The sequence below is a fragment of the Dicentrarchus labrax genome, unplaced genomic scaffold (genome assembly GCF_905237075.1).
Source record: "Dicentrarchus labrax unplaced genomic scaffold, dlabrax2021, whole genome shotgun sequence".
Lineage (NCBI taxonomy): Eukaryota > Metazoa > Chordata > Actinopteri > Moronidae > Dicentrarchus > Dicentrarchus labrax.
The window spans coordinates 8,411,683-8,436,231 of NW_026136708.1; the positions used below are offsets into that span (position 1 = coordinate 8,411,683).

At 41.3% G+C, this 24,549-nt stretch overlaps 1 protein-coding gene across 3 annotated transcripts in view; it reads right to left on the reverse strand.

Moving 5' to 3' along the window:
- LOC127367824 (MAM domain-containing glycosylphosphatidylinositol anchor protein 2-like) overlaps positions 1-24,549 on the reverse strand; it is a 165,226-nt gene that overhangs the window by 55,524 nt on the left and 85,153 nt on the right. For 2 of the 3 annotated variants that reach the window (XM_051407966.1, XM_051407965.1), the window contains exons 7-9: positions 14,442-14,533; positions 14,117-14,354; positions 2,920-3,213 (exon numbers count right to left, since the gene is read on the reverse strand). In XM_051407966.1, the coding sequence (XP_051263926.1) occupies positions 2,920-3,213; positions 14,117-14,354; positions 14,442-14,533 (624 nt within the window). Of the gene's footprint in view, positions 1-2,919; positions 3,241-14,116; positions 14,355-14,441; positions 14,534-24,549 lie in introns of all 3 variants that reach the window. The other variant, XM_051407964.1, reaches the window with a different exon arrangement.

A 24,549-nucleotide genomic window follows, 5' to 3' on the forward strand; every position in this document is an offset into this window, starting at 1 on the left:
TATGTCCCTCTCGGCGATTATAGTTTTTCAAAATGGCGGAACGACATGGAAGCCTCCATGGACTTGCCCGTCCAATGTATATACAGATAAGAAATTCTGAACTTACGAGGATAAGTCAGATCATTGGCAGAGGTAATTTTACACCAATGAGGACACATTTATGAATGAAGACATTGATTTTGGCTAATAAAATACTTAAAACACTACACAATGTCCCTTTAAGGGTTTGTTTTTCAGCATTTACTGTATCATTTTGAATTTAACTAGGCCATGAAAGTACGTAATTAATAAAAAAAAAATGTATTCATTGGACATTCATTGTGGTTAAGGCCACCTGAATTTATAGTCTGAAGGTGCTTTTCCTGCTCTACTCATTTGCGATCATCTGTTATACCAGACAGTGGCGCAGTTTCTAATTCTATACACTGAACAATTTAACTTATTACTTATTATTGCTTTTATTAATTTCTTTTACCTGTTCTTGTTATTCCTTTTTGTAACAATTTATCTGACATTAGGGCTTAATTTACTCTCTTTTACTGTGATGTCTTAAAACAACCTACTCTGTATATTTGGATATTATTTTCATCTATCATAGAGTAATAACATATTATAAATTACATATAAATATGTTTTACTTTTTGAATAGTTTTATGTACTTTAATGTTTTATGTATGTGAAATATCCAGAGCTGTTATTGTCTGAAAAATACTTTTCTTTTTCACTGCGGCTTGAGGACATTTTATGCTCTTAATCTTCTATAAGAATAACAACTCTCAACTAAATCCAAAAAAAGGTTTTATTTTGGGCAGACCCTGTTTAAACGTGTCATCTTTTTTATTCACCACTGATTTGCAGATGAAGCCGTAGCATGTAATGCTGCAGCAAATGCAGGGGGAGAAAATCTTTTTCAAAAATTGCTGCAATTTTGTCTGTTGACCAAAAACCAGTTAGTGCTTATTTGCTTTTTTGCCTCCTTTGTGCTGCCCTGATAAAGATGGAAAACAGAATACAGTATGTGTCCCTGCTGCTTTTCAAATGGTAGGCAAGATCACAGTGACCTATTGCTGCTTGTGGCAGTAAACTGCTCTTTGCTGAGAGGGAGCTGAGGGGGGAGCAGCATCATCCATTCTTCAACTCCTTTCAAACAACTGAGGCAGGTGTTTATGTAGATGTGTGTTCATGTGGACTGCTGTACATGTGGTAGATTTTTTAATGTAACTGTTGTTAAAATAAGGACATTGGCTAATGTTCAACAAAAGGGTTCTGTGTGAACATAAAAAAAGCCATTAACACCAGTTGTGTTTTAATTTTAAATACAACAGTTTGTCTCTATCAAACCAGACCCTCTTTGTAAGAAGCAGCAGATCCACCAAGTGTTGCTAATTAATGAAGAGCATCTTAGAGTCCAAATCCTTTGTTTACTTTTTAGTGTCAGCATTGGTGCGTAGCAAAGCCACTAACCTTTGATATGGGGCTGTCATCACTGGATAATCATAATCAATTCAGCCAAAAAATTTAACACAGTCTTCTTCAAAGCACATCAAAACTTCATTAATTCTCTTAACACAGCACAGTGGGTAACAGCTAAGCTGAAACGTGAATGCCATAGCAAAGAGTACAATAAAAGTCTTGAAAAAAAAAAAAAATGAGGGCAGCATTATGCGCTAATCCTTGTCTGCAAGAACAGAACGGGGGCTGCTCTAGTTCCTCTTCAATCAAAATATTGGTAGTGGGTGTGTCAAGTTTATGTTGTATCAAAACCCTGGTTGAGCTGTGGCCATAATTCTTGTTTTGTTGTTCGCACTTTAAAAAGTTGTTGGATATTTTTCTGCAGTCTTACGTTTGGCAAATATGGGCGGATGCTTCAGACATGGCAGTCAGCACGGAGCGTGTTAATTGCCATTCATGTCAGAGTAGTTTAAGGGTGACATACTGCTGCACAGGTTCTTTCTAGATTAGGGTAAATTGAAATGGAAGAATGTATGGATTAACTAAGTAGGCCATGAGGAAAACAATGGTTGACTGTGGCTATGAGACTATTTTTCTCTATTTCCTATAATCACTTGCCAGAGAACGGTTGCACGCTACATGGATCACTTTGTTTCTTTCCTAGCCATCTTCCGTTCTTTTTTGGGGGGAGAGAAACATCCCTAGCCCTTGAATAAGCGACAACGCTTTGAATCCTGACGTTCATTCGAGATGTTCCATTCAAATCTCCATAAATTAATACAAAATGAATACTACTGGGAATAAATTAGCCGCTCGCTAATTAGTCGTTAAACCATCTTTAAATGTCACATCTTAAGGAATGGAAGGTGTTTCTCAATGAGTGGCAGTGGCGGGGGGGTTAAGGCCCAGGGATATGGCACACAGTCTTTGGGTCTTCTCCACACACACACACACACACACACACACACACACACACACACACACACACACACACACACACACACACACACACACACACACACACACACACACCAACAAACACACACACAGACAGACCCTAATAAGTGTGGACATCAGTATCTAGAGCTTGGTGCCTCTGTTAATATTAGTTCTGCTCAGTTCACACTCCAAAGATAAAGTCCTTCCTTTAGTGTAAGAGGTGGAGTCAGAGCTGTTTCCTTTCAGACCTGACTGAGGGTACCAGGGGATTGGACTAATTTTACAGCCTTCAGAAGGAAATTGGATGGGCGTGGAAGGAAAGAAATGGGAGAATGTTCAATTTTGGTCACACTGGACTAGAACACACTAAGATTAATCACCCTGCATACATAGAAAGTACACCAGACAAAGACGCACCACACATAGATACACACACACTATTTCAGTGCTGCAAATTACACCACAACACTGCAACATGCATAGATACACACATATAAAGACAAAAATACACACACTGTGTCTACTCACATTGTACGATCAGCTCCACCACAGCCTCGCGGGGTTTTACGTTGAAGCCATTAAACTGGCTGGTCTGGCAGCGGTATGAGCCCGTCATCTCCCTGGACACATTAACAATACGCAGCACACCATCGTAGCTCTCCATCTGCATGCTGCCGTCTGGCATGGGCGCCTCTTTATCTGCTCGTGACCACAGGATGATGGGCTTGGGCTTCCCTGAAACAAGGCACTCCAGCTCCACTGTGTCACCCTCGCGGGCCACCAGAGGGGACTTGCCCCGGGGGACTGTCAGGTTGGGGGGAACTAAGAAAGAGAAAAACAGAGGAGGGACTGATATGGGGCTCTAGAAAGTCAGCAGACGGGGTAAGAGGCAATGGTCGTCTGGGGGGAGAAGTGGCATGGAAAGTATGGGGGGAAGCGAATGAGCATCCAAGTTGCGATGGCAATGAAGCGGAGTCTCAGCCACATACACACCTTATATGGGAGGACCATGCGGATATTAGCAGCAGCAAACAGCTGGGACTGAACAATCTGAGCATGTACTTAAAGTGAAACCATCATGGAGGACAGCGGTGAGGAAGTTAAATGCAATCAAGCAAGGGCAAACAATGAACAATGCAATGAAGAGCTGACAAATGTACTTTGTGACCATAACAGTAGAAGAAAATGATAATCAACAATAGCTCGTTTGGGACCAGAAATTTCCACGTACTAAGGCACAGGAGCTAAAAGCTCCCCTTTTCTTTACCTGTAGCTGTTCCCCCTGCTACCAGTCTATATGCTAAGCTAAGCTAACTGTCTGTCCTGGCTGGAGCGTCACATTTATCTCAAATTCCTCGATGGACTTGCTATGTTCACTTGATCATCCCTCATCTGTCTACCTCTACTGTTCACTCGTGCTCTCAGCCTGTACACACTCTCTCTTCTTATCTTGCTTCTTTTAGACAAGCTGGAAACCTGGCAACCTAACCCCAATCATCGACGTTAAGTACCGTGAACTCTGCCTCAATAGTTACTGGGGTATCAAAAAGTATTACCCGAAGAGCAGGGGCTGTTTTGCCACCATGAGCTATGGCAGAGGAACTCAATTTAGTCCATGGTTCTTCTGGTAGAAATGGAGGTATGGTTCCAAAAATAGCTCCTGGGCCCCTGGAAAGGTTCTTGCGGTAGAAATAGGCTATAAGTCTCCAAATGCGGAGGTAATAAAATGCACCTAATAATCTTGCTATAAACAAATTCTACTCAATGTCTTCCTTAGCAACAACTGTATATTGCGTTACCCTTCTAAGACACCATCATCATTGTCAGCATTGCCATTACAATCATCAGCATTACAGCATTATCATCATCATTGTGACATTTTCATCCCAGTGTTCATCATCACATCACATTCTCATCACTTCCCCGTCCCAATACTATCTTTCAGGATGACTTTCACCACCACCATTACAGCATTCATAATTCTTATCACCATCACCATCACTTGCATCATTACATCATTCTCCACAGCTTTTTACTTCTCTGCACTCCTCCCCCACGCAGCTACTCAATCTCAGCACAGCGTCATATAATTCAGAGCATTTACAAGAGAACCCTCCCAAAGGTGATATAGCATTATTGCTAGCTGTGTAACAAAATATGACCCAATAAATATTTTGCCTTTGTTTAACAGACATTTTAAAGCCTGGCTGAAAGTGAACAATGAATAATAAAAGAAGTGCCAAGTGCCAAACTGCTGGACACATTTGCACGTTTCCTTGAGTGTGCCGGTGTGTGCATGTGTTCTATGTTTGGAAAACAGGAAAACTAGCAGGTTGGATCAGGCAGTCTGGTTTCTCATCAAGCATGCTGGCCAAGTAAATTTGTTTAATTAGTAAACCTGGCAAATTGCACCAGCTCCTAGAGTGCTGTGTGTGTGTGTGTGTATTTGTGTATTCATGTAGTCCAAGCAATCAGGAGACTCCAAGACTATTTTGTAGCACTGCTCCCAAAAATAGTTTACAGCCAGCGAGTGAAAATCTCAGCAATGATGAAACAGTGTCATGCTTCCCTGATGATTTTCGAATCACTGTCATTCTGACCAAACAATGCTGCAGCTGGAATGAAGTCAAGCCACATTGAAGTTTCATAGTGATGAAATCACTAGCAATCTCCAGAAAATGAAACAGAGTCCAGCTATATTTCTTTTGACCCCATTTCTGTTTGGGTGAGAGGTAACAATCCCACTGTCATCTCAATTCTGCAACTGTCGGCTATTCCTTTTGTCCTTAAAGTGAGTTGAAAGGTACAAACTTACTCAAAATGCAGACAAATTTTACAGTCCCTAAAAACTGGATGTGAACTATAAATAATAATAATAATAATAATAATAATAATAGATAATTCAAACAACATGCAGGTTGTCTCACTGAACTGTATTCATGGAAACATCTTTCCAGGTTCAAAAAATCCTAAAAGCCTGCAATACCTGGGTTTTTTGGTGTTTCAGGGGCAGCAGAAACAAGCTCTAAACACAACACTGACCAACACATTATAAGCTGATATTGCAAATCTGTTAACAAACTATGGCCCATTTACACATCCAGCAGCAACATTGGCATTCATTTGGAGTCGTGTCTCTGGCTACCTGATGAAGTCCAATATTCATTCTCGTATTATATTTTGGTCCTCACCAACTCCTGAAGGAAATATCTGGCTCTTCAGTGGCTAAATACTCCACTTTGGTCAACAGCTAGTTGCCAACTTTGTCTGTCTGCCATTTAGTGCTGGGCAGGTAGTGCAGAGTAGGTTTATCAAAACCTTTCACTAAAACAGTCTGCTGCAAATGTGGCTGTAAAACCTAAACAGTGAGCTGAAAGGAAGGCTGAGAGGAACTGTAATCGGGCAATCATTACTTGTGATGACTCTCTACCAAGGACACCATTTCACACACGTAGTCATTTGATCGACTGCTAATATCAAAAATATGTACAGTAGCTTTAAAGCATTTGAGTGTATAGGAAATACTTGACTGATTAATCATTGTATTATAATTTTCAGCCATTATAACCCACATCTGCTCATCAGCTAATTCATTTATCTATAACTTTTCAGGTAAGTAATGCATAAACATGTTTGTATCATTAGCATTGGATAATGAGGACTGGTCATTCACAGATCAGTCTTGGCAATGCTGTTTGGCTCCAAAGGAGCAGCAAAAAGATCTCCGTGGAGACAATGACAGCGGACACTCATTTCACTCTCATACATTTGCCGATTAGTATTCACACAATGTCTCGACAGCCAGGTGTCAAGAGCTGACATATTTCTTTTTACAGAGTATTTTCTCCACTTTTCCGAACATTTCGTTGGGTCCAAACAGTGAAATGGTGAATTGACAGCAACGGTATAGGAGGGGAGCAGCAAGCATCCATTAACGAGCGGAGGAGAGGTGTATTCACTGAGTTGCTATCATTACACCTGGCCACTCCACAGCCCAGATTAGGCAGGCAATTACAGTTGTCTGCCTATTGGGTTTGGCAGCACAAATGCTGGCTATCAGCTGCCATTGTCTCCCTCCGCACCATCATGGAAACGCATACATGCACACAGACAGTCGCTCCTCACTGTCTCTTGCTGACTCTGTATCTCAGAGACAGCAGGAGAGAGTATCTCTTTCCAAGCGAACGCCCTGCCTCTGTGTGTGAGACTGACCACTGAGATGCTCAGCATGGCAGAAATCCCGCTACTGGTCTTCACTGTGCTCTCATTGTGCCAGAGCCATCCAAATGCCAGTGATGCCTGCAGGGCATGCCCGCTGAGTGCGTATGCTTGTATAGTGCGCGCTTACGTGGTTTTATGTGCATGTGTATAGCTGAGTGTTTCTCTTCTCGCCCACGGGTGACACCATGCTGTGATCCTTCCTCAGTTACTCAATAGGATGTTTCTTGTTGTTGTTGACTGAAAACACTATGTGTGTGCGTGTGTGGTTGTGTACTTTGTGGGCCTAAATTAGGGACTGGACCTCCTTGTTTGGCCTCAGTAGCGCTGCACATCTCTAGGGTCTCAGCTGGAATGATCCTCCAAGAGGCTGATTGTTGGAGCCTTTCAGTAAAATGTGAGCCGACTGAAAAACGTGGAAATATCTGGCACTTTGCATTTTCTTACAGCGACAGGAGCCAGAGTGGTGCACACAGACGTTTTTGAGAATAAACAACATTCTCGCTGCCCCCTTTTCGGGTAAGTGCTGTGACATCATTCCCCATCACCATGGCAACATGGCATTCTCTACTACTGCAACTCCTGCACAGTGTCTGTCTGTATGTGTGAGAGTGTGTGTTTAGACAGCTTGAGGCCAATGAGTTGGTCACAATGTGACAGGACTCTCTGCTCCTCTGAGTCCTGGACCTCTAGGGACAGAGAAAGGCATCCCGCAGGTCCACTGTGGACATGTTTTTGAATCTGTGTGTGTTGGTGTGTGTATAAGAGAGAGCTGCATCTGTACCCCAAGTTGTTGAAGTGTAATAAATATCCACAGATGTGTTAAAATTGGCTTAGTGCATTGATAGACTGCAGCGACATATTACTGACCACATTGACATACTACTGTGAGTGTGTTTTTAAGCTCTATGCCGTTCCTCTGAGATTTTATAACTTATCTTGTCATCAATCACACAAACCCCTCATGAATTCATGTGGCTGAGATTGTATAGCAGCAGGCTTTCAATACCAAAGCTCTCATGGGTTGCAGTTGGATATGTGGCCACACTGCTTGCTGTAATATTTCCCATCTGTTTTTTAACATTTACCCAACCAGACAGAGGGAAAAGAAAGTCCACCCCCGAGTTTAGAAATGCCCTAATACACACCTCAGATCTTACCACTTTTTTCTGCTGCTAAGTACAGAGCAACTCCCCTGAACGGACCAGAGTTTATGTACATCGCTAAAGGGCCTCTGCAGTAGTTAATGAGGGAGGGAAGAGTGTTTTGTATTCATGTTTCCCTCCCAGATTCTCCCAGCTGGACAGGGAGGTGATTTCCCAGATGGCCACCTCCATAAAGCATGACTTCAGGTGATGCAGTTGAGGCCATATGCAGGTACACTGGGCATAATGTGCTGTTATCTAGTCTTATTAACATATTTTATGGACTTCGCTTGAAGTGAAAACTGGTCACAATATACCTACAACTGCAACTACCCCTAAGCTTCTGTTTGTCACCCTTTGATTTCCCAGACCTCCATAAATGTACACGTGTTTACAGACTACAGTGTTGTTGTACTCAGTTTCAGCATCTACAGTCTTCCCCAGAAACAGGTGTTGTGCTGACATATGCTGCCAGGTGGTTATATGCCTATCGTTCTAGAAGTGGCATGACTGTGGCATCTACTGTTGTCATATGGCAGATTTCCCAAGACAGCATCCAAGCTTTGGGACAGCTGTTAGACCCCGTCCTCCCAGTTTACAGCTCACTGGACCTGTTTCCGGACCCCTAACGGCTCGTTAATCCAATGATGGGAATGGACTGGACTTTTTTCAATGAATAGGGATTTTATAAGTTGTGTAGTATTTCCTCTGTGTTTCAGTTTTATTATTAGAGACACATATGTTACTTCACTGACTGTTTGATTGTCCAACCATATCAAACCTCGCATAAATATGCAATGTTGAAGTGGCACGCGTGGGGCTGGTGCAATACTCTGCACTTCACAAGTTTGGAAGATAGTATCTTCTTTTTAGCAACAGACATAGACTAACTGTAAGAACAAAAGTGTAAGGAATGGATTGAACACTGTGTTTGCCTGGTCTAATGTAAGATGCATCCAGTTAGCATGTTAGCATGTCTGGCAAACCAGCTTATTACCTACAGTACAGTACTAACCGTGTTTTAGTCTGCAAGGAACACATCCTTATCATGCCTAGCACATCCCACAGTGCAGGTAGCTGGTAATAAATGCTATCAGAGTTTAGGCTAATGCTAGCAGCTATTAATTCGATTTGGGGAAGTTTACACTTTGGCAACTATAGCTAAACTTGTTACCAGAGAAATCAACAATTAAGATAAATTCTTCTTCTTGTTTATCTCCATGTTTCTGATCCACAGCTGATGAGGGCACTGACTTCTGACTGGGACATGCAGCTTTAGCCTCAATTATTAAGCATGAGCTCATGTATGTAGCCATCAAGCGCATATCTAAGACACCTTTTACAGGATTCTGGTTTTAAAACAAATCAACTTGAAACATGGAAAAATGAACTGGAGATAGTGTTTTCAACCAATTAAGGGAGTTAATGTTGGATTTATTAGCTAGGAAGCTATAGTTGACAAAATCTGCCAGCAACAGTTGTCATTTCAGCTGGCAAAATCAACGGTTAATGGCTTTAAATGAAAACCCTGCTTTTGACTGCAGCAGTCTATCAAGGACTGATGAGAATTGAGAAGTATTTTAAGTGGTAAATCTGTTAATGTAAACTCCATACCATGCGGAAATGGAAAGCTTGAAAAGCATACTAGCAACAATAACTAAGGAGGATGGGACTTAACCAATGGTCAATTGAAAAAGATTCTCTCTTTTCACTTCATTAATTTGAAATTGAATTGATACTTGGTATAAAGTAGACACATTGCAAAGGTAAGACACACTGCTTACAGGATATTTGGTTTTCATAATTCCCAGTGTGTATTCAGCCAGTTGTTGGACCAGCTTGATTTCCTGCTGTACAAATACAATACAAAAAAAATCAATGAATGAAAATGGACATGTGACCAACATCAACAAAGAACCACATTCTATCCGAACATGAAGGAAAGAAAGCAGCAAACAATTTGTTTCCACCCACAGTGACCAAACAGCAGTTGAACCTTTGCACCCTGTAGGTGAGTCAGGATGCAGACCAGGTTTCCATTTAATAGGGTCAGTGAATTTGCTGCTGAAACAAGCACATCAGTCTGGTCAACAGCCAGCAGTCATGCCGTCCCTATTAGAGTCATATGTGGCACGGTCACTCGGATGATGGCAGCTCATGATGAATCACGGTCAAACAGACAACGGGACGGTTGAAAGGACGATAGACAGCATTGAGCAGGCCTGCCGCGAGCTTCAGATGACTCAAATTCATTTAGGAATTTAAAAAAAAAGTACATTGTGTTTATTAAACCAGCTCATTTTTAATCAACTGAGCACTTAATTGATTTGCTTAATTCATTAACTGCAGTGATTCTTGAGATTGACAGAAACACTGGGTGGTGCCAGAGTTTCAGGTGTGAGTGGGATGCTAATTGAGCAACTCATCCCGGAAGGCTTAATCTCCCTCACAAGAGAGAGGTGACTTTCAACCTTAATACTTACTTTGGGATCATCAATCACACCGAGAATGAGCTACTGACGTGTGCTGATGCTAAGATGTATCAACAGAGACAAATCGCCACAACTGTTTAGAGGACAGGAATGTTGTTTTCTCGAACCACAATAGTAGAAACTATTGTTTATGGTGAGTTCAATAAGCGGGCATCAGCTTTGTGAATCAGTGTTGAAACTAGCTCTAAATGTCAAGAATCCATCCGTAATGACTCTACATGCTATTACAATTTTATCTCTAAGATGGACTCGGCGGTAGTTTCAGTCTGAAGCCAAATAACATTTCAGAGTCACAGCCGCAGAATGTCAATAATTACATCATCTAACGATAATCCAGCAAGACACACCCACTAAACACACATTTAACACACAGACTAATGAGAGGATTAATCAGATCCAGTTCCTGTTAGAAGTTTATGGGATGCTTTATGTTTACACTAATGCCTGTAACTCTTTTCAGCTGTTCCTGTGTCTCATGATTCTTAATTCTGACAGAATCCAAACGGGAGGTCTGTGTCCTTGTTTTCGGACCACGCTCATAAATAAACATTAGCCCTGCGATCTCTGGGAGCCCCGACGAGAAAAGAAGCTGCTTATTTAATGAGCGTGTCATGATAGTAAATATTAGTGGTGTTTTGCAAAAAGGGAGAAATGATGAAGGCTGTTGAAATCAGCGTTCATCAAAAGTTAAAAGAATGGAAGATAATAAAAATTCTCTTTTATAAAGAAGGGCTGGGGGTAAGACCGGGTTTGGAATCTGGAACTGGAGCCAAAGCTGGAACAGCCAGCAAGCTCCAAAGTGTTCAGACTAGAGACACTTTAGGCTCAATCGCTTTCCAACCACTTCCCCAGCACGAAACCCTGGCAGACCTGCAGCGTAATCTCCTCTAAACGCTTTTATTAAGACTTCTAATTGCAGCTCGGGCTTTCTCCCTTCAGGAGAACAGGCAGAGTAACAAAAACAGGGCTTATTCACCCCAAAACAGGCTGCAGGCGCATGGCAAGGTAGAGGCACAAGGCGCTTTAGTACACAGCAGCTATACAGTGCCGCTCAGATACTTTTCTGATTCATGGCATTTATCTGACTGAAAAAAGCGCCACACATAACAGGCATTCTCCAGGAAAACAGCCCAGTCACATCCAGGTAATGCAGCGGGAATCGTAACTGGCAGAAGCAAAATTCAATATATTATTTCCTGTGACAGGAACAGCTCTACCACAATGCAACACTTTCATAATATTTCATAGCCACACATCTGACTGGAACAATGAAAGCTTAAGAGGCAATCACATCTAAGCCTTAAGGAAACCTTTCATTTCATATGATCACAATAGAGTCAGTCATTTCCTCAGTCAGCAAGCAGTGTTTTTTTTTAACACATTAAAGGGTCTGTGTTATTGCATTGGCATCACCCAGGCACTCCAAAAGAAGAGACTGCACTACTTAAAAGATAATGAGGAAACAATCTTGGCAGGTACGATTGATCCCACTGTTTTATAGCGCAGGGATTATCAAAGGATTATCTAACAATAATTATGCGCCCAAGGTCGACATACTGCTTTAATGTTCACGCTGTGAGTGGCAGTGAGGTGTGTGTGCCATAGAAAAAAACAAGACGGCGGGAGAAGGTAAAGGGTGCGTGAGTGTGTAAAATGTGTCAGTCACTGTGAGTGCGTGTGTGTGTGTAGGTGTGTGTGTGGGGAAATATGCACCCAACAAGTCGCAAAATATCACACAACCCAAAAATAACTTATCAGTACTGAACACACGCCAGTAAATTCAAAGCAAAAAAAGCAGATATCTCCTGTGCCAGTGGCATCACCAACCCATGGGAGTCCCCCACATGGAAGATCTGGAAATCTGGGATGGGCAAGCAGGAGACTCCCGAATGTGGCGTCTCTGCAGGCGTGGAGTCGATTGGGTCACACCCCTCTGTAAAGTTGATGGGCGATGAAGGAATGCGTGCTGACACAGGAACATTACCACACATTTCCTGCTCATTGACTGACCTCATGCTGGAGATTACAGATAAAGACGACAAGTGTTATTGCTTTGTTATTGCTATTGCTTTGGAACCTGCAGTGAGTAAGTACAAAACATATTGTTAACTGTGCTAAATGTGCTATCTAGCAATCTTCTAAAAGTCAGAGTCTCTTTTGTTGCCTGTGAAGCTGTTCCAGGCTTCTTTCTTAAAAAATCTGACAGGCAGAGGGGCTGATTGATGATAAAATCTAAAACAATAGACAGAAAAATACATGTTTGACGGTAGATTTTGTCTTTTAAAGACTGATTTTATTATGCAAGCACCTACATCTCGCCTTCTTTTGAAAGAAGAATACCTAAAAGACACAAGGAACGGCTGCTGTAACGCTGCTCTGTTTCTAGGAGACTACTTAACATGCCATGATTGAAACTACAATGATGCAGCTCAGTAGACAAGGTGGGCTGGTATGTTGTGTTATTAACATGCTGTACAAACGTATGCAAAAGTTAGTTGGAACAGTGGTGGAAGCAGCCAATTAAATGGGAGGACGATGGATGTTTTTGTCTCTGATTAGTCGGACTGATGGAGTCAGCTTTGGTTCACAGGAATCCCATTGAACAGTCATTGTAATGGTGTTGGTGCTGTAATACAGTTTGCAGTAACCAGAAATTACAGTAGAAGACAGTGGTCCTTGAACATATTTCAGCCTGGGACATATTATTGGTATTTAGTCAGGCAGTGAACAACTCAAAGTCTAAAGAAGACATACAAGCTTTTTTATCCTGTGGAGACAGTCTAGGAAGAGGGCTTAAGAGGTCAATTCACCCAAATCACATACCTACAAAAAAATCTGGCATGAAGTTTTACTTTTATCAGTTTAAGTTTGGATATTTAGAGTTTTTAAGGCTCACACTGCCCCCCAAGCATGTGAATTGATTTTTGTTTGTGCTAGTAAAGCGTTTAAAAATATATGTCCCGGTTAGTCTGGATAATCCACAGACCCCACTGTCAACTGTCATTTCAAGTAGAACTATTTTCTGAAATAGGTAAAAAGCATTTTAAAAAGCAATAAAAAAACAATTTAATATAATCACCACAGACAAAACTCAATTCACCTGCTGTATTGGGGTGCAAAATTCTCAGGGGCAGATATATGAAAACCTTGGGCAGATATAAACAACAGTATCTGCATTGCTTTATCCCACAAGAGAGAAGTGGGGAAAGGTGTTTCTAAGATCTGGGTGAAATGACTATTTAAAGGAAATTTTGCTTTTCTTAAACCTGGTCTTAGTTTATATAACTGTTACCATTTCTGTCTGTTACATACCAACTAAATGGCTGAAACCTCAGGAAATGGCAACACTACTCAGATTTCCCAAGGTTAATAATACTATATAAACATCTTACCTACAGACAAATACCAAGCTGAACATTATTATTATATTTTTACACCTGTCAGTTGTAAACACTCATTTTCTTGTTCTAACTTTGACCTTCTGTATAGTTTTACAATGCAGTGGGTGGTTATATTACATTTACAGTTTGCAGTGTGTTATCTTTAGTTCTCACGTCTAAAGAAATGGTTTAGGTAACCTCCCTGCAAACATTTAGAGTAAAATGATATCAAAACTGCTTATGAGATTGACAGCAAAAACTACAAAAATAAGACTAATTGTTAAAATACAAGAATTTTCCTTTAAAAAGTCCCAGGCCCCACAGTCCGAGAAAGTGCCACAGTGATCTCATGATCTTCTAAAGCATGTGTCCATGAATAATGTGCCTGTGTGTGTGTGTGTGTGTGTGTGTGTGTGTGTGTGTGGGGGGGTTTAAGGTGTTCGGGAAGGTGTTTAAATGCGTCACTGACACAAAGGGGTGTGATGCTCACCAGTTGTGGAAGAGATGTTGACGTCAATGCTGATCTCAGGGATGCCTCCTCCCTTTAGCGCGGCCACGCAGGTGTATGTGCCGAAGTCGGTGAACTTGAGGTCTATGATGTCCAGGTTGGTGGTCCCTGGGGAGATGTCCGGGTCCGTTTGGGTGATGACCATACGCTCTGAGCTCCGCAGGGCACGGCCATTCTTCAGCCAGCTAAAGGTCAGCTCCTCTGGTGGGGTCGCCTCCACCTGGGAGATTCAGCACGTTGTTATTTGTGTTGCATTGATCAGTAGCTGTAACCAGTTATGTTATGCATGCGTGTGTGTTTACTCTACCTGGCAAGATATCTTGACTTCACGTCCAATCTGGATGTTGTCGTCATTGTGGTAGGGGTCAGGGGTGATCCAGAATCGGCCCTTTTTCAAAGCTGTGAAGAGATAATCTATTTGATTAGAACTAGAATTCACGTTTGTGCATTGCATTTACACGTGCTGCTGGAACAAACATTCATTGTAGGTTATGGCTCTGCTTGTCATATTGATGGGCTTTCTGAGATGTGATCCTAAAGAAGGGATTTTAAGGATTTTTGAGATAGATTTTTTTCAGTGTTTTTACTTTTCTCAACGTCCACACTGTTGTTGTTGTAAATCACTGTTATGTTCCTCATACCTGCTGAGCCTTTGCACATGTTGCACATTGTTCAAATACATAGAAAGACCGGATTGTGCCACCGGCATCTGATATAACGGATCTGAGCATAGCATTGTGAGGAAAATATATTTCCTGCTCATCTAGATGATTGTCACTTTAGTACCGGTGTCATGAAATCATAAAAGGGGTATTCAACCAGTAGACAAGGGTATGACAAATGTAACTGTTCTTCTAAAACAACAGAAAGTTTAGCTTTTGATGCTGCAGAAGAGTCAAACTGAGAACTTAACAGATAAAGCAGAATTATATGTTTGTTTTGAAGAATAAAGCTTTGAACCAACATTAATATTGATAGCTACGGACTGAAGGATCCTACAGCATTCAAGCAGGTTCGTACACACGCACACACACACACACACACACACACACACACACACACACACACACACACACACACACACACACACACACACACACACTCACTGTGAAATTGGAGAGATACCTAACAAAATATCCACCATTTCTAATCCAATTTGGTTTGCAAACTCCATTTTCAAAGCATAGCTTCTCTGAACGGAAAAAAGAAGATGATTTCATTATAATGCATGCTGTATTGGTTCCAAACCCTGCGCCTACTGTTCAATTCATCTCCTCAGCAAAAAAAGCTGACGGCACCATGGAAATCTTTTCATCTAGCAATTCCCAAGTGACATTATCATATTCAGTTTGGTAAAGGGAAAACGAAAACAAAACCTGCGTGTCAGATTTAAACACAGGAAATTGAATGTGCAAAACACTGTGATGCCTGCCGAGCTGCACATTGAGGGGAGAGACGAGTGACACACGCCTCCTTGACATGATCTTCCTCCTCGCGTATGAAATCAGTGTCGGCAGGCAGAGAATCCTATTTCTGACGTGTGTCAGATAGCAATATTACAATCATGTCAACACTCTCACAAATTCTCACAAACACCGCTGAGCATTTGCATTCGTTCTTGTGTCCCATATATTCTTATTCTGCGAGGCACTGCCCATCAGTCATATATATAATTCAATAGTACTGGCATGGAAAGTGTGACAATTAGCATAATATTGTGTGCAGCATATATCTGTGACCTTTATGGATATGAAGATAATACAACGCATTACCAGCAACCCACGATCATTTCCCATTTGGGCTCAGCTCTACTACATACACGTCAACATTCAATTTCCTTAAAGGCAACATACACAGTATAAGGTTAACGAGACAATACAAAGTCCATGGTGGAAGCCATTACATGAGCATATCTGTAAGGAAACAGATTTCCTTCAATCATACATGTCAGACAGTAAAAAACACCCTGATACAGAGTTGTAGTTATATCTTGACAGTCTGAAAAAGGCTTTTGTGTCTGAGCGACATCCTCAGCAGAGTTGGTAGCTGCTTCTTAAGAAAGTATTATCCCTCTCATACACACACACACACACACACACACACACACACACACACACACACACACACACACACACACAAATATTTCCACACATCTGTGTGAGTCATTGTGCTGTCACAGGTGACAGCGGATAAACATTTGGATTAACTGCCTCTTCCTCTTTTTACATTCCTCCAGCTCAAGTATATTCTTCTCTCAATTTAAGAAATCCAAACACAACTAGACACTTAACAATCCCTGACCCAGCTCTGCTCTACTGTAAGGCCAGGTTTAATCTTGTTCATGAAGTTGTCTGTCAGACAAACAAACACAAGTCATTCTCATCAGCTGCTTACAGTTATTTCTTTTGGCGGTAAAGTTTGTGAATGAACACAAAGGGAGTGTAAATGTAAAATTGCCAATACAGTGGTAAATAAAATGTTGGTTGTGTAGGGTTAAATAAATTGTTTTCCACAGCACTTATTGTTCCTTCTTGACAACAGCTACTGTATATGTCTATAAATGGTGTACATGATTGCTCTATTATAGTCCCCTACTGTAGAAGTCAAAGCAGATATTGTATGTATGTACTGTATATGTGAATGAATGGTTGGTCTACTTTGAGAAGAAACCGGTCAGCAGCCCCAAACAACCACCACTCATGCACGATGAATGGCGACTAGAGACAAGGCTGAACCACCGTGTTTCTAAAGTCAGCAGATAATGTTAAGTTCTTTGGAATACATTTTAATCGCCTAAATGGAATTTAAAATCAATTCATGCATTTGAAATGGAAATTCTATAATCTCGAGTCAATTTTCCACATCCCCATCTTCCTTTACTCGTTTACTGCCTAACAAGTTATCTCTGTGACCCGCTTTATCAGCTATCTATTCACCACCATGACTGATAAATCTTAACTGCCTTCGAAGCCACCCTGTTTATGCCAGAGATAAATATAGCATACATTTGCTCATTAGGGAGGTCGTCGCTCCAGGTAGGCATACATTTTAAAATTGCTTCAGAGGTAAATATTAACCTGCAATCTGTGTAACAACATGCAAACCTTATCACCAGCAGTCTGCCGCTGAACCAAATTGGACCTTCTTGGCCAAATGAAATTCTGGTGCTCTGTAGATACACTTCACTGACCACAGGATGTGATGAATCGAACTCTAAAGTGCCCCATGGCCCCTATGATCCTATCACAATACAATGTGGACCCGTGCACTTGGGATTGGATGGCTGGGCTCTGAGAAGAAACTGGACTCTTTCTTTATCCCTTCCTTGCTATTTGGTATTCACTTAATTTCCCTTTTAACTGAAGACTGACTGGTCAGGTTAAAAGGGGTGAAAACAGGACACCATCATGTTATGTTGTGTTTTTTTCTCAGGCAGCATTAACCGTATCAAGGTAAGTTGTCCCTTAAAATGCCAGCTGGTGCAAATTAACTTCAGAATAGTGAACCTTTTATAACTGCTGAAATTGAAAGAATATCAATGAATACATGGACCTTCATATTATAAACACTGCTAAACAGATGTCCAGCTCACAAGGCTGCAAGCACAAAGTGATACAAAGGATCTTCCTGCTGGCTTTTGTGTTACTGGTTTACATATAAAATGCTCAAAAACTAAAACATAAAAACTGAACAGAGTTGGACCACATCATTACTCGGATATTTATGATTAGGACTGATCACTGAACTGATTACTAACATAAGTGAAGAAGAGATTTTAATCCATACGGACCTGGCTGCTCATGCTCTAGTTTTTAATATCTATGATAATACCAGCACACCAGATTTGGATTTAGATTCGACAACCACAGATCTTAAGTAGTTAAAGTTAAACCAGAAGCAGAAATGTCTGATTAAATCTTGATGGTCACTTTTCCTTTCCCTTCTTTTCCCAGACTTCTCCTTGCGGTGACTCAGCCTTCCCTCATTTCCGCATGGAGCTGCAGTGCGCACGTCAAAACAGCCAGTGCTGCCTATGTGCACTCATGCATATTTCAGATTTGGTTCCCTCCCGCTTCTTCCACATTCAAACCTCCTTTCCTGCAATTTTATCTGACCATAAATATTGAATAGCAAGTAGGCTTTCCTGTAAATCGACTACATTTGTGTACAAGAGAGATAAGTGGGCATTACTTCCCCTGGTTGTAGTAAATTTTGCTGGACAGCTGCAGTAACTAAAATGGTGCCTGTTTCCTTATGCATGGGAGAGAAAGTAAAATTGGAGGTATTCTAAAAGGGACTCTAGTGAGCGTGTGAGGTGAAAAGTGCAGTGTTGGGAGACTTTATTTCAGGTGACGGCACACTGTCACTCCTCCTTCCCCATTTCTGATAACCAATTCATGGCAAAAGTCACATGAATCTTTAAGAAGGGCTTTGCTTGGGAACAGAACTTTCCCATTTACTCTGGAGGTAAACTGTGTCTCCAACTATTGTTACACAATTTCCACAACATCATTAATATCTTACAAGAATATGTATACAAGGAGTAAGTTGGTCTGTTTGCAGGGTAGACAGAATATCATGAACACCTGTGCGAGGCACAAACTGCCCTGTCATAAACATTAATGTGCATTTATGGAATTTTACAAAAAAAACAAAAAATCCCAACTTAAGGTTTTCTGGAACTTTCAGTCATATCATACGGTCTTCATTAGTATTACTGAATTTGCTCAGTTAGTGTGTTTTGATAGATCTGTTGACATGGAAGCCTTAGATCCATATCCACGTCATCATCATCAGTCACTATTATTAGTGTAGTTGTAGCTACTGTTGTTGCTGTGCTACTGTCTGTCTGTCTGTCTGTCTGTCTGGCTGTCTCTCTCTCTCTCACCTCAACTGGTCGAGGCAGACGACCACCCACCTAGAGCCGAAGGGTCTGTCCTAGGTTTCTCCCTTTTAACAGGCAGTTTTTCCTTGCCCCTGTCACCAAGTGCTTGCTCATGGTGGTACTGTTGGGTCTCTGTAAATGTTATAAGGAGTTCGGTCTAGACCTGCTCTATTTGAAAAGTGTCCTGAGATAACTTCTGTTATGAATTGGCGCTATACAAATAAAATTTAATTGAATTGAATTGAACTGAACTGCCTAGGGGTGCATGTCTCTCCCTCTCAGACAGTTTGATACATATCAAGGATTGTAATAAATTAACATTTTACATTTTAACTTACACTAAGTGAAAAAAAATATTTTCTCAGTTTTTATTTCAAACGTTGAATACTACCATGTCTTCTGCCATGCCAACAGTAGGAAACATGGGCAGTGACTGCTATTTATGGCTGCCACAAGACCTTTTAGTGTCTTGATCATCATCTGTGGTGCGAAAACATCAGATTCCCACACAGTCATAGTTGGACGGCAGTAGAGAAAGTGCAGCTGATTTTATGGTAAAATTGCTGTACCAAACATACAATGTTTTAAAGTGTGTGTTGTAAAGACTTCAGTCAGTGTTGTACATGATGTACTTTTGACATTTCTTTCAGTGTGGGAAAGTTGTGGATAGCTTGAAGCAGGTACGTCACTGGGTAACCACACACAGAAGTGTGTGTGATAATGCTATGTGTGTGAGGCACACGAGTGCACTAGTAGTTTCCAAATTTAATGCAGAATTTTGGTCGAATCTAAAACTAGGAAGAATTTAGGCATCCCTTTCACAGTCAACATTATAAGCGTCATAAAGATCATCTTTAGGGTTTGTATTGTTGTTATAAGCAAATTTTAAACACACATCTCCAGTGTAGAAAATCCAGTGTTATTATGAAAAACATTGCCAGTATCACAGGCAGTGGTGCATAAAACACAAGTCAACATGCACACAAACAAATTCTGCATTAATTATTAAATTTGGAAGCTGGTTTCCTTTTATTACCCTCTGAGCTTCCTGTCATTGAACCTTGACTGTGGCAACACGCATGAGAAGTAAAACATCCACCATAGGGACACTTACAGGAGCTACTTTCTTCATGGTAACAATCAAGAGAAGAACTGCTTCTGCTCGTGCTCACATTTGCATTACATGTCTCCTTTATCCTATTTTGCCCGAGATTGCGTGCAGTTAAATGGTGATCCAGTGTATATTCAAGGCATTCTTTTGTATCATTACCATACATACAACAACATTCCCATGCTCCTTTTTTACCACAGACTGAGGTGCTCTTGCCTGAAGCGGGCCTGTATGATTCTCCATAGCTTTAATAGCCTGTGGGAATAATGGGTGGCCTGTACATGAAAAGCGCAGATAATCACACAAAGAGAAAAGCCCTGGTTGAGGACTTCTTCTACAGAGAGCTCATGTCACACAGCAGGATTACAATACCACCTCTGGGGAGCTTCTTAGCAGGGCAAAAGTACACACAGCCTTGACATACTGATTATGACATGCACGTACGTAGGCTCATAATGACAAAGACACAATGGCACCACTTATGCACACACACAAATGCAGCCACACTGCAAGAACAAATATGTTTGAATGCATTTTCTCCCTCTACTCTCTCCAGTGCATTCTCCCTGCCTTTGTCTGGTGAAGAAGAAAGACGTGTCTCCCTCCACTCTCCACTCTGAGTCATTATCCTCCTGTCTACCCATCAGTCCATCTAATTTTTCAGTCGGACCTGTCTGTCTGTCTCTCAGCAGGCATCATACTGTGCTCTCCATTCTTTCTTGCAGAGAATATCAGCATGTGAAGCTGAACTCATCTCTCGGAGCCAGATGGATGTCTCTCTAACTGCCACTCTCCTCTGCCTCATCCATTCCGCTCAAGGTTAAACACAAAAAAGGACAGCGGGAATTAGCGTGGTTCAAAACACAAGGCACTCACACGCGCTGGTGTGCACACCTTTGTACTGCCATCCAAACACCTTTCATTTTCCTATTATCGCTCCATGCATCTTCGCATTAGCACCAACACACACACACACACACACACACACACACACACACACACACACACCAACCCCCCATGCATCAGCACCTTTACAATATCCACTCACACATATCCATTCTTTGGTGGAAAAGGAGTCCTAAATGCTGCTCTCAACCTTCAGGCTGACCTCCGGCTTTAATTTATGTTGAAAAGCATTCACATGCACACACAGGCCATGAATGCACAAACAAAATTGGAGTGTGCCCGTTTACAGGCACACACGTACGCATACAAACACACACACAGATAGTCCTTAGGGCCGCAGCCCAAGAGACTGGCCTGTCTGTGCCAGTTCTGGCCATCCAGCCATTAAATCTGGCATTCATGAATGGAAATATATTCAGCTTTCGACCAGAATTTATTCCAAAGCAAATTTGATAAGGGTCATTCACATGTTGATTCACATGCTGACAGCCAGGTTTTTACAAGGCACGTCATGATTGTTTTCTCCCCGCCAAACAGTCTAAATATAAACAGCGGGGAGCTCACACTGAAAAAGATTGCATTTTTGCTTCTCTATAAATAACAGCAAGCTTCCAATCAGAGTTACACAGTGTGGGTGGTATGTAGTATGTTTGTAACTTTGTGTTTACGTTTGAATGTGTGTGTGGAATTAGTTGCGTCTACGTTAGCAGGTCGGAGTGATGGATGTCTTGGGTGTTAAAGCTGCATACCTGTATTTGTCAGGAACCCCTGGAGGAATTGTCGAGCAAATCCGACGACAACGCAGCAGTGTTTGATTTTGAATCTTTGATAGCTACTGCAATGCTCATTTCTCCACATCACACAGAGGGAAAACACATTGCTTAGTGGAAAAGACAGGAAGCACATGCACAGAGTCTGCTCGTCTGTATGCGGGGAAACATGAAAAAAACAAAAAGCCAGGCCAGCTGCCCATTTCAACACCATCTACAGACAGTTCTGTCTCAATTCACCAACCCTCCCATCTGAGATCTGCCGACTCATATTTGATACCCAACAGAAGAAAGGAAGAAACAACTAGCACACAGTATCTTTGCATTGTCGCAGCAGATATGTCACAAACTGGTGGGTTTGTGGAGGACAGAGTGGACTGAAGTGGTCAGGGGAAAGCAGGGTATTGACCTGCATTTGAAGACGTGTTGCGGACCCTTAATCCATAAAAAGGATCTTGTCAGCAGGGTGATGTGATGCCAGTAGCCTGCTGGGCTGGCTGTGGAGATGGCCAAGCCCTGGAAGGCAGTCTGGCTGGTGGGATACTATGGCCAGAGAAACTACCATCTGCTGGGGAGAGATGTGTGTTTTCACACACACAGCCCCCTTTGGCAACAGCAGTTTGAGAGGGCTTCTCAAGGACTGTAGAGGAGGGTGAACAAGCTGAGACAGGCAACGATGAGGCCACAGGGTGACCCTGCAAAACATGCAAAATGGACTCAGTGTTGCAGAACTAAATCAACTGGTATTTCATGTACAAGTGAAGTATTATGCACATGAATATCAACATATATGCACACGTGCACGGGCAGATGATCAGCATTTCTTCCCAAGTGCAGTAATTCGAAAAATTTCAGCCATAACTATTCATGGCCCACAAACACACGTGCTTGATTTTGAACTATCAAAGTTTTATAGTCTACAGTTGAGATATTCTGAAAATTAAATCTGCAGGAATTATGTGAACATTTATTAGCGTGCACACAGACATGGCATTCTCTTTCTGTTGCCTCTCTTTCTTGCACACACGGACACTCAAACTAAGAGCAACTTAATTTCTGCCTGTGCTCTAGCCTTGAGCCTAGGTTATCCTTTTTCATTTTTTGTCACGTACTCTTGTTTATAGTGGAGCAACTGTTTTATCAAAAGAAATACAAAGTTTCTGTGGATGAATATAGCAGTAATTTTCATTATGAATCTAAAACCAGCCAAACCTTTCCCAGGTTTCACCCATATTGCAAGGCAATCATCCAGCACCCTGTTGTTTTGTTGTTTCTGCCTTCAAACTTTCTTTTGAATAACTGTCATACACAGTGTTGGCCTGATGTCACCCAAGTTGCCATATTGTCTATGAAATACAATCTACACACAGTCCACACACTACACAGGCCTACAATCTGTGACAACAGCCCGGCACCCCACAGCCTGTTTAAAGGGGCGTGTGCGCAGCTGCTCTCTGCTCTAAAACCTGCTAAAACCTGCCGTATTTTGAAACCTCAATGTTGGCAGGTATGAAAACTGGCCAACTAGAGAAGCAGCAGTAGGTGAGATGTACAGGAGAACAAAGCATAAAGTCTTATCTTAAATCCTACATGGTTACAGATTATAATTTATTAACAATGGAACAGTGTTGGGAAGGAGATTCAATTCAAGTGTTATAACTGTGTATCTTGCCTGGTTGTTCTCCAGCAGAATTTGAAGAGCACCATTCTGGGCACTACAACCTCACCCTCTCCACTCCGCTTCCATTTGTGTTTTCACAAGGGTTTGTCCTTTTTAAGGGCCTTCTCAAACCAGTTAATGGGGAGTGGACTATAAAACACTCGGTAAACTCTGACAGCGAGTTTGCCTTGATTGACACAACAAGTCCTCTACTATACTATACACACCTGGACAGATATATCGGTCAATATGGGCTTATCACATCTAAATTCAAACATCTAACAGTATACATGTTGATGGAAATTTCTTGCAAACGGTGGAAATGTATTTGTTCTAAAAAGCGGTGTACCTTGGACATAGCCGGTTGCCGAGCAGAATACAAATAATATGTGGACTATTTGTGTTGACATGTAAACAAGTCCATAATTATGAGTATGTTGAGTGTGTCTCCATTATTTCACTCTACTTTTTGGGGCTGCTGCACTACTTAATATGCAGCAAGTTATTAAGGAACAAATGAAACCCATGATATATTTCTAAACAATGTAGTCTACTATACCTCGTCACCTGGTGCATGCTGACCTCAGAATTGTATTTGCGTCAGTGACAGCTCATCAGACTCAGGAGAGTGATCCTGATGCCACGCTGAGATGTGTGAAAACGTTCTGAAGTCTGTCCCAGAATTAAATAAAAAAAAAACCTGTAATGGTTTTGGTATATATATATCGGTCCTAATTCATTTTGACAACAGTGATGTTTTGTTGGTTTTCCCATCAAATAGTGTTGTCAAGCTTCTTTCTTTGTAATTGGCTTTACTTTGATAATCAATATCTTTCAATGTCCAAACTAAATTAATATGTCATATAAGTATGTTCATCAAAAAAAGTTTCTCGTGTCATTATACCCCTCACACTGTTTGTAAGTGACTACGAACTAATAACTATATATCTGACAACTGCAGTGACTCTTCATAAATGTGATTGTTCCCAATTAATTTTCTGTTTTTATTGATCATCAATTTACTTTGTCACAGATTGATTAATAATGTAATTTCAGCATCTCCCCATTTAGTTTTAGTTCTAG